Source organism: Parasteatoda tepidariorum, chromosome 4 (assembly GCF_043381705.1).
Source record: "Parasteatoda tepidariorum isolate YZ-2023 chromosome 4, CAS_Ptep_4.0, whole genome shotgun sequence".
NCBI classification, from domain to species: domain Eukaryota; kingdom Metazoa; phylum Arthropoda; class Arachnida; order Araneae; family Theridiidae; genus Parasteatoda; species Parasteatoda tepidariorum.
The window spans coordinates 60,391,774-60,402,285 of NC_092207.1; the positions used below are offsets into that span (position 1 = coordinate 60,391,774).

Sequence of the window (10,512 nt, forward strand, 5' to 3'; positions counted from 1 at the left end):
AGAAAAATATAATTTTTTTCTCAGTTCTGAAATGTAACTTTAACAATGAAAAATCAGAATTTTTCAAGGTTACCTGTTATCTGTCTTACCCTACAGGAAAAAGTGACAATAAAAAATAAAGTCTATAAGAAACGCTCCGTTATAATTAGGACTGCAAGTTTGTCGCAGGAAAAAAAAAACCCAAATTAGCGGGAAATTTTGAAAATTACACAAATTCTAAACATAAAAAAATTTATTATATAAATGATGCAAAGACAGAAATTGCGCAAATAATAAAAAAAGCTTTAAAAAAAACAACAAGAGTATTTCTTTGAATTTGAAGCAATATTAATATTTTTATTTAAATGAACAGAATTTTGGTACAAAGTATTGTACATTGTCAGATTATTCTCATTTATCCTTCGTCTTTCATCACTTAATACATTTTTATACTTAGAAAACGATCTTTCTGTATCAACGCCACTTTTGCCAATTTTGGAGCGTTCGGTCTTTAATTTCCAAAACTCTAGCAATTTTCCTTCACCAACGTGCAATTCCTTGACCATTGCTTTGTAAGAAGTAATTGCTGTGAAAACTCAAACATTCTACATTCAAACTACTAGTCCCCCCCCCCTTCATCTAAGAAACTGATCCATATTTAAGAAATCACAAGAAACCACCTAGGAAAAATTAACTGGGTATGTAGAAAGGCAGTAGAAATTTCATTGCCCAGTGCAATAACATGTATAACAATTTTTCTGTCAAAGATTTGATTTATAACATTTTCCTTCTTTTGTGATTCCACTTTCTTTTGTACTCTTACTGACTTCAGGAAGGTAATTACCCTCCCTAAGTGTAGAAAGACCACCTTAGTTGACAAAATTGTGATTATCTCTATCTCTGAACTATTAATTTTCATGTCATTTTGCTATTGATTCAGTCCCCTAAATATCTGATCAATTTTACATGTTCAATTTAAGGTTCAGGAAAATAAAAAATTCTGTTTAATAAAAATAATAAATAAAAAATGAAAAAAAAAAATCAAATTTTAAGCAATTTTCGCACAAGTCAAGACATATTGAGAAATGTGCAGATTTTAGGAAAAAAGATGACAATTTCGCAGAAATCATCGCGGAAATTCGCGCCGCAACAAACCTACAGCCCTAGTTATAATGCTGTGCTATAATTCGAACAGAAAAACAGCAAATACGAAACTAATTTTAAAAAATTCTCAATTTTTGAAGAAAAAATTAAAAAATGACAAAACAGACTTGCTTGAATATAACTAAAAAAATCAGCAGTACCTAACTTAAGGTTCAGTATAAACTAATCTAGTTTCCATTTCTCCAAGTTTTGTTTTGCCAAAGGTCTTTCAAAACATAACTAACAAGTTTTAGAACTTAACAAATACGTGTAAAAACTATTTCTATAATAATGTGTTGTAAAAAATACTATTTTAAATTATTTTTCATTAAATCTACTCAAATTTTTTAAAAAAAACTTTGTTGAAAAATATTTTTTTTTAAAAATACTTTGCTGAATATTTGGCTGAATAACTGGCCAACTAAATATTCGGCAAAAGAGCCCAAATATTTGTTACATCCCTATAATTAAACCATTAGCACCAAAACTTAACAACTTTTACTATTTTATATGCAATCTATGTCATGTTTCTATGTTACCTACTATGTCATGTTTCCATGTTTCTATGTATCATATGTTACATTGCCTTACATATATTAAAATTTGTATTAATTCAATACATTTTTAATAAAAACTTAATACTAATGTTATAAATTGCACATTGCTAAATACTAATATTAAATAAATAATAATGAAGTATTACATTTTATAATACAGATAAATAAAGGGAGAAATCTCTCTTTACACTACAAATAATGGTAAATGTTAAGTATTTATTCAAATGTTGTGTGGTGTTGTAAAGAAACATAAAAGCATAGTTAAAGTATTCAGTTATTTTTCATTTTTTATTATTATGGCAGCATTAATGACAAAAATGGATATTTTGGAATTGTTATCTTAAAACATTAATTAATAATTAAAATGGAATAGTTTAATACTATTAAATACTTCGGAATGATTAAGTTACACTTTCATTTAAGGGCTATGGGTATTACTAGACATTGTTTTGAAAAAAAATATATATATATATATATATATATTTCTAACCTTGGTTATATTTGTTAAATTCTGAGTTAATTTATAAATCTCTGGGGAAAAAGTAAAATTTACTTATATTTTTTTTCTTTTATGACTTCATTTTTTAGACTACATTTATTCAACACTCAGTGCTGAAATCATAATTGTTTCAAATTTTTTCACTGAATATTTTTTTCTTGTATTAGCAGAGTTCTTCCCAATAATAAATAAAGCATTACCACCATAAGAATTTATCAAAATTTCTATTATGTAATAATAGAATTTGATCATGAATTGATTTTTAAAATATTGTATACAATTTGATGTGTTAAATTTAAGAAGTAATTCTCTTTCATTATCAAAATCAAAGAAAAATTTGCAGTTAATAAAAATAAAAAAATTAAAGGCATGCTATTACAGAGGGGTGCGCAACCTGCAGCCAACAGATTGTTGTTGTGCGGCCAGCAGGAGCTTCAGAACTAGTTTATTTTTTTAAATAACATTAGAGTAAGAACACTAATGTTTATATAAAAATTATTCAGATGTTGCCAATATGACTAAAAACGTGTGCGGCCCTTCATTAATCAACTTGTTGTGCAAGTGGCTCTTCACTCAAAAAGGTTGTGCACCCTGTTAATTATAATAATTTCTAATACTCAATAGATGGCACTCTGCGCAGTAATGTAAAATCATTAGTTTCTAATCAGTTTCCTCCATAACACTGTACCATCATCATCATCCTTCTTGTTATTAAATATATTTTATGTTAAAAGGCGTTTGTTATGATTGAAAACCCCGAGATCAGAGATCATATCACCGTATTTAATATTGGCGCACCAACCTGGAGCTAAGAATTTGATTAAAGGTGAGTGCACTTGATTTAAATAATGGATTCATAGGATGATTTGAAAAATAAAAGAAAAACAATTCGCTCTTTAACAACTTGATTAATAACAAGAAGGATGATGATGATGGTACAGTGTTATGGAGGAAACTGATTAGAAACTAATGATTTTACATTACTGCGCAGAGCGCCATCTATTGAGTATTAGAAATTATTATAATTAACACACCCCAACATAAGATACGTGCATAATTTTGTTTCAAAAAAGTAAACTAAATAAAAAAACTTATTCATTGATAGACAACTTATAACTTGAGAGCTTTTTTCCATAATTTAAACTAAAACAAATGAGAAAATAAGCATTTAAAAGTTGCATTTTTTTTTAAAGGTGTATATTTATATTTTAAAAGTAATTTTAAAATTTAAAATCATTAAAAATATATATATTAATATACCCCCCTCCCCCCCAAAAAAAGATAAAGGATACTCATAAAAGTTTAACCACTTGAGAATAAGCCTACAAAGTAAGCTCTAACAAAGTAAATATTTATAATATTTGCAGAATTAAACTTATAAACACAGATAATTTTTTAACCAGTGTGTAATTATTCAAAAAAAATTTTTTTTTACTAAATGGAATGAAAAGTGTTAAGGGTTGACATGGGTGGAAGAGGTTGCATTTATAGAGATCAAAGTACGGACAGGCAATTTTAAGAATGATAAACATAAAAATAGAATAATATAATAAAGAAAATCAATATCTAAGTCAACAAAGGTGTCATGCGTATTGTAATGCATTATTCAGACTAAGCAAAAATCATTTGGTCAAAATATTTACAAAATAGGCCTGCAATAAGTGCTCTAAAAAGGATTTTTAACAAAATCAGGTACAAAATTTTTCCAATTAAAACAAGTTTAAAGCGAAAGGAATGTGAGTAATAAAAAATATATCTTTTTATTCTCCAAATAAAAGAATATCATTTATCAATAACTCCATTTATCCTTGTAGGAAATTTAGGTTCATTGAAAATGCTTAAAAAGTATTATATTTATATATTTGCTTGTCCTAAAAGTACTACACATATTTTAAATGTCCCATATTTAACATCTAATGCACCGTAAACTGCTATCATTTTAAGATGTTCTATTTATGAATATAAATATCAATTCATAAAATGTTTTTAAATCATAAAATATATTTGTTTTAATTCAATAACTTAATAAACGATTAAGTACAATGTTATATTATACAACACAATGTCAAATACTCTTTCAGAGAGGTCTTTTGTTGAAGTTCATTCTCTTTAAGGAGATAGGGAAAAATATTTCATTATGCATATTATTGGCAGTCTTGTCTTTTAAGAAAAATATGAAATACCTTTCGGACATGGTTAAGATTTTTTACGGAAGTAACTTTCTTCCATTACACGGAAAGAAAAAGGAATTAAAAAGGTGAACCTGATCAAAAAGGAAAAAACTAAAATGGATCATAACTATTTAGAAATCTGTATTTTAAGAAAAGCTTACATTTATACAAATTTAACTTAATACAGTGTAACAGAAAGTTAAAAAGATTCCATATCTACTTCATTAAAAAAAATTAACTATTTCATTTTAATTAGTTTAATTTTATATAGAATTTTAAAATCTATACATATTATCTAAGGATTAAATTGAGTATTAGAATTGAAATTAGAGTAAAAATTATTAACCCAATAAATGATTTGTAGTAGTAACATTTAAGTTTAGTATTTATTTTATTAATACCACTGCAATTAAACTTGATCTGATGTTGTAACAACATATACAATAAAAAAAATTGTGTTTAACTACACTCTTTTGCATAAAAAATATTGAAAGAAACTAGTTTGAGAAATTCATTCCACTTTTTTTTCCAATTGTTACTTTTAATTTATTTAAAAATTATGAGTAAATTAATTTGAAAATACAATTATTAAAACTAGACTATAACTATAAGCTGTTTAAGAAATTGTTTTAACATTTAATATTTCTGAAAAGAAGCTTGTTCCACTTGTTTTGGAAAAAAAAGAACCCCTTTCTTTCAGGGTAGATTTTTTTGTTTATTGTAGAAGAAACTTCTCTGATTTGGGATAATTTTACTGAAATTTTGTTACAATATTCTCTTGTTATAGCATACAAAAACATATCTACTTTCTTAAAGAACTCATGTATCTTAATTATAAAAGCTTATATGTTAAACATATCATCTTAAGGTTAAATTGAAATTAAAGTCTGAAAAAAAACAATGATTATGAATTTGATTTATGTGTTTTGTGAAGTCTTACTATACTAAGGATGTCCCAATTTCAATTAAATAATTATGATGGTCATCCCGTATTGTTAAACAGAGTTTGACTAACAGACTATTTCTTTTCCCATTCTATCAAACACACCCACAAAATAATTAACACGTGCATAAATCAGCTGATTATATGCATAATAGACGTTGAATTAATTTGAAAATCATTAATTACAGAGCATATGTGTTTGGAATAGAATAAATGGATTTGTATCATATATTTAGCCGCATGGTTGCGAGAGAAGTGCACGACCTATATTTGAGAAGCGATTTGAATGTACGAATCTGATTTGTCAAGGCCAATGATACACTCCCACCGGTACGGCCCGTGTATGGGAGGAAAGCTTTACTCAAAATTACAAAGATCAATAGAATGGAATGACTCTAGTTAAATTATGGTTCGACAAAGGGGAAATAATCTTAAATAACCAATACATGCACCACAACATGACGAGATATACATTAAACTAAGCCTAAGGTAGGTCTATCACTTACTTTTTACTACACGTTCCGAAGGGCAGTATTTTGTACTATTCGCCGACATATTCGATCTATCCTTTGATTTTCACGTTACCAAAGACATAAACAACACGTAATGCTTACACGTAGCCACTAAGATGTAATACAATACCGCTAACGGTACCACAAACGTCGTAAACAACAAATTTCTTCTTGCATTTCTGCAATGCGCATAATTATTCGCGCAAGCAATCTAATCCAATCTCAAGACATCGCCTAACGAGGAGAGCCGAAAGATTTTACTATTCCACAACTTACAAAGAGTATAAGATAATAAAAGTGGAGTTTTTTGAATTTGTAACACTCTAACTATACTAATTCTCAATCACAAGAAGATTATTAATCGGGATATTCTATTTTCCCATATAACTGTCAAGAATTTGTTTAGAAACACCAGTCCATGGGTGGACCGATGCCAGTATCAACACTATCATCAAAAATAAGTCTAAAATAAAGAAACCGAAACTAATTTTCATAAATGAAATGAAATCATAAACCCTGAGCAAAATATATTCTTATATATAAAAAAACAACTTTTTCATAACAAAATTTTAAGATAACTGAAGTTTTTACTATGATTTTCGTGGTATGTTTGTTTTTCAAAAGTTGCAGGTTCGTGCTATTTATATTGGTTGCTAACGAGAACCTGATTAGCGAGCTTTTCGCTAGTATACATAGTTTAGGCCAATCTGGTTCTCGTTAGTAATGAAAATTGTTCTCGCATGTGAAAAAATTGTTTTTAATGTGAATGGTCTTTTAGAATCAAATTGGAGCTTCACTAAAGAGTCATTCTTACTGATTGCGATTTTTTGATGTAGAAATGAGAACCTAATTTAATTTTTTCGCGGGAAAATATTTTTGAACAGCGCGAAAAATCGCAAGCAATGAAAATGGTCGTATTTATGACGGTTTTGAGTTCTTAATAATGTTCCGAAAACAATACCGACACACGCTCACACTTCATTACCAAAATTTCACCGCAATCCTATCACAATAATCACTCGGATACCGTCCAATACATCCAAAACTTTTCCGGTTGTACTTTCCGCTTGTTCTGAAATCACTGTAAAGATCATGAGGATTCTAAACCACTAATTAGACAAGGTAGGAGGAAGCGCAATTTGATCAAGTATAACTTTTGACACAGGAAATCAAACCATGATACAAGTAGAAAAAGGCGAAGACTATCCACCACACCTGTTGGTCGTTGCTTGCATTATCTAGCGATCATAAACTTGAAGTGCTGCAAGTGGGGTGACAAAAACGAGTGTATTTTGAGGTATACCTAGAGACCTTCAATTTGGATTAGTTTTTACAAAAAATAAATTCCATTTCCGCCCGTGTTTTAAATTTTCCGGCCACTAACAGAATTACTAGAGGTGCAATTCGAGATTCTGGGATTCGGTTCGAAGCATATTATGTCCAAGTAGTCGTTTGTATGTTGCTTTCCCATCCTCTAAAAAATATTTTATTTGAAACGTTGCTCCTATAGTAGTAGTGTGGGGAGAGTAGTTACAGACCATGTCAACCTTCATCTATGAAAAGCAGTGCCGTAACTTCACCCTTTGGGGCCCTGGGGCTCAAATTTTTGCCGGGGCCCTTTTCTATAACTTTGTGTACTCCATCTCTAATCGCCATTTTAGCTACTTATGTATCATGTTGATTAATATATTTATGAAAATAAGTCATTTGTTCACATAGAAATGGGATTACAAAATATTGCAAGTTGTAAATTTAACACTAGAATGTAAAATGTTATAGTATTTAAAAAAATTAATTTTTAATTACAAAACACAAATAAGACATCTAAAAATAATTACAAAACACATACTAAATACAGATTTTAAATGTANTCACCAATGTGGGGAGAGTAGTTACAGACCATGTCAACTTTCATCTATGCAGATACGCTACAGTAGCAATGTTTTTTTCTTGCATCCGCCACTGGGTAAAACAAAGCACTCTCTTTACAGTAAAGAACTTATATTGTCTGTCTATATCCAAGTAACGAATCGCCTTTTTTCTCTTAACTTTTAATCAATTGTATAAACTAGTAACAGATTTAGCCCGGTACTTGAGTACTGTTTCATTTTTCCAGTCCTTAAAATTCTATTCTATAAATTAGGCCTACATCTTTCCAATAACACAAACAATTATTGCGAAAAGAGTTTGATTAATTCTAAAAGACCAATCCAAATTTATTCTATACCCAAACTTAATAAGAAAACTTTTCATAAAATTTTCTTAATCAAATAAGATCAAGATCTTAATAAAATTTTCTTAATCAAATAATATATGTAAAGAAAAATCCTCTTGATATTCAATAGGCAAGTAACCAAAATATTAAAAAAGAAAAAAAAAAAAAAAAAAAAAAAAAAAAAAAAAAAAAANAAAAAAAAAAAAAAAAAAAAAAAAGACTTTCAAAGTTTTACTTTTACTGTGCTTAATAAGAAAAATATTATCTTATACTTATTAATGCAGTTATAGTTATTGTCTTATGGTTATTGTCACCGTTAAAAAATACTGGCGATATTTTTACGATCTGATCGGGCCTTACGAATTTCGATTTATTGGAAGTCTTAATGATGTTCACAGCGTAGAAAGGTTTTCAATAACCTGTGCCTGTCTAGTAAGAGTAAATTTAGTCTTATGATACAAAAAACGTACTTTGGAACACCAACCAGGATCCTTACAACTACCCACTCTTCAAATTCATTGCCAATATCTTGATAAATTTAAGAATCATTCGATGTCAGTGATTAGCGTATTAAAATGAAAACAATTTCTTCTTTGTTTAATTTGGTACAAAGGAGCAAAAATAAATAAAAGACAGCATCATAAATGTATGTACTCCGGATTCTACGTACTAAGTGCCAATTTTAATGGTTCAAAGAGCGTAAACATCAAATATGCTCAAATATTAAGGGATGTACTAAAGATGAGTTCGGGCTCGCTTTTAGAGAACTGGGCCCTCACTAACCATAAGAATTTTTATCCGTACCCAAAGCAACTTTAAAGCAATTAAGTTTTGCGGTTTTGAGTAAATAATTTATAACTACACGTTTTTCAGTTTTTTATATATTTTTTTTAAAATTTATTTTATTGCTGTTTAAATTGATAAAAACCGATTTGGAGCAGACTTCCTTGCACACTATTTCAGGGGGTGTTATGGCTAACGAAATTAGTACAGTGTAAAAGTATTTTCTTTTTTTTTTAAATATTATTTTGATAAGTCACTCATAGCTAAACAGAATAGTTAAGAATAATCTCGTGAACAAACATTACGGCGCAAATAAACGACCAGAAATAATTCTTAGTATTAAATAAACTATGCAGCTTGAAATAAATAGAGCAACGTATTACGTGAATGGGGAGGAGCCTCATAACTATTTCAGTGTGAATGTTTGTTTGCCTCATAGCTAGGAAAGAGGATCAACCAGTTTACGTAACGAGTTTCGTTTTGTGTATTTATCAGGAGTTTCGTTTTGTATATGTATCCTCTTCGAACAATTCAGAATCAATTTTTTGTTTTTATTCAGAACAAAGAACATGCTTTTGATAAGTTAGGAACTTAGCTACTCCACAAAGATAAAAATTTTACTAATTGTCCATTGCACACGCAGAGACCGATCAAGAGAAATTCAGGCCCAAGGCCCACTAAATTTTCCGGGTCCCTTACAAAATATTTTGATATTAAATTACTGAAGAGTAGTCCTGACAATAAAAAAAATCTATCGAACTGCATGATTCAAGTGAAATATTCTAAGAAATTTTGACTAAAATTTAAAACAACAAAACAACGTTATGTCAAAATAAAAATAGTTTGGTGACCACAAACAATTGAAATCAGAGATTTTTGCTAAAAGTCACTGAACCAACACAAAGCTAGTCCACCTTTCATTCGACTCATTACTAATTTTTGAGGACCCTCAGAAATTGTGGGCCCTAGGTCCATGCCTATCAGACCTAGGCGATAATTAGGCCCTAGACGCACGCATCAGACCATAAGGAATTGTGCTCTAGGAGCCAACGGACCTTGGCAAACAAAAATATACAAAAATATATTCTGGTGGCCAAGCAACGGACAATCGCAGGACCAGAGAAGAAAAACGTTTCCACACCAAATTAATTGAATCGGACTCGTACTTTAAATACGTCTTAGTTGAAAATATTTTCGCAATAGGTATCTAAGGAAAGAAATATAACAGATATTGGCTGAGTTAAAATAACTTTTAAAGTAGTAAAAATGCTTTGATAAGGTTGTGATAAAAATTGAGCATTTTCCAAAAATTTTTTGGTAATGGGTAAAACTCAGCAGCAAATTGAAATCTTACAAAAAAATTCCCAATCTACAAAGCAGTAGCGTGACTCTGAGAGGCCTTGGGCAAAGCAATTTGGAGGGCCCCTACTAGGAAAATGAAAATCTTAGGATCACCCATAGATTTCCACCATTTCATGAAGGTAGATTGCACCTTTTTTCTTCTTTTTTTAAGAATTTACAACTAGAATTTTTTCTATTACAATTATCTTTTATTTTATTTTTAAATTTCGGATTATAGTTGATTGTTATATATCAGGTGAGAGGCCTGTAGAAGTGAAAAAGTTTCAGCTTTTAAGAGCCCCGCATTTTGTAATCATGAGAAAATTTTAAAAATATCATTTTTTTATTTTGATTTCCATGAGCTGAAAT

The 10,512-nt window shown here is 29.3% G+C and overlaps 1 protein-coding gene across 3 annotated transcripts in view; it reads right to left on the reverse strand.

Annotated features, from left to right (window-relative positions):
• LOC107436709 (serine/threonine-protein phosphatase 2B catalytic subunit 2) overlaps window positions 1–6,447 on the reverse strand; it is a 46,986-nt gene extending 40,539 nt beyond the window's left edge. For 2 of the 3 annotated variants that reach the window (XM_071179917.1, XM_016048508.4), the window contains exon 1: window positions 5,799–6,254. In XM_071179917.1, the coding sequence (XP_071036018.1) occupies window positions 5,799–5,847 (49 nt within the window). In that variant the 5' untranslated portion in view covers window positions 5,848–6,254. Of the gene's footprint in view, window positions 1–5,798 lie in introns of all 3 variants that reach the window. The other variant, XM_016048509.4, reaches the window with a different exon arrangement.
• Between the last annotated feature and the right edge of the window lie 4,065 nt (window positions 6,448–10,512).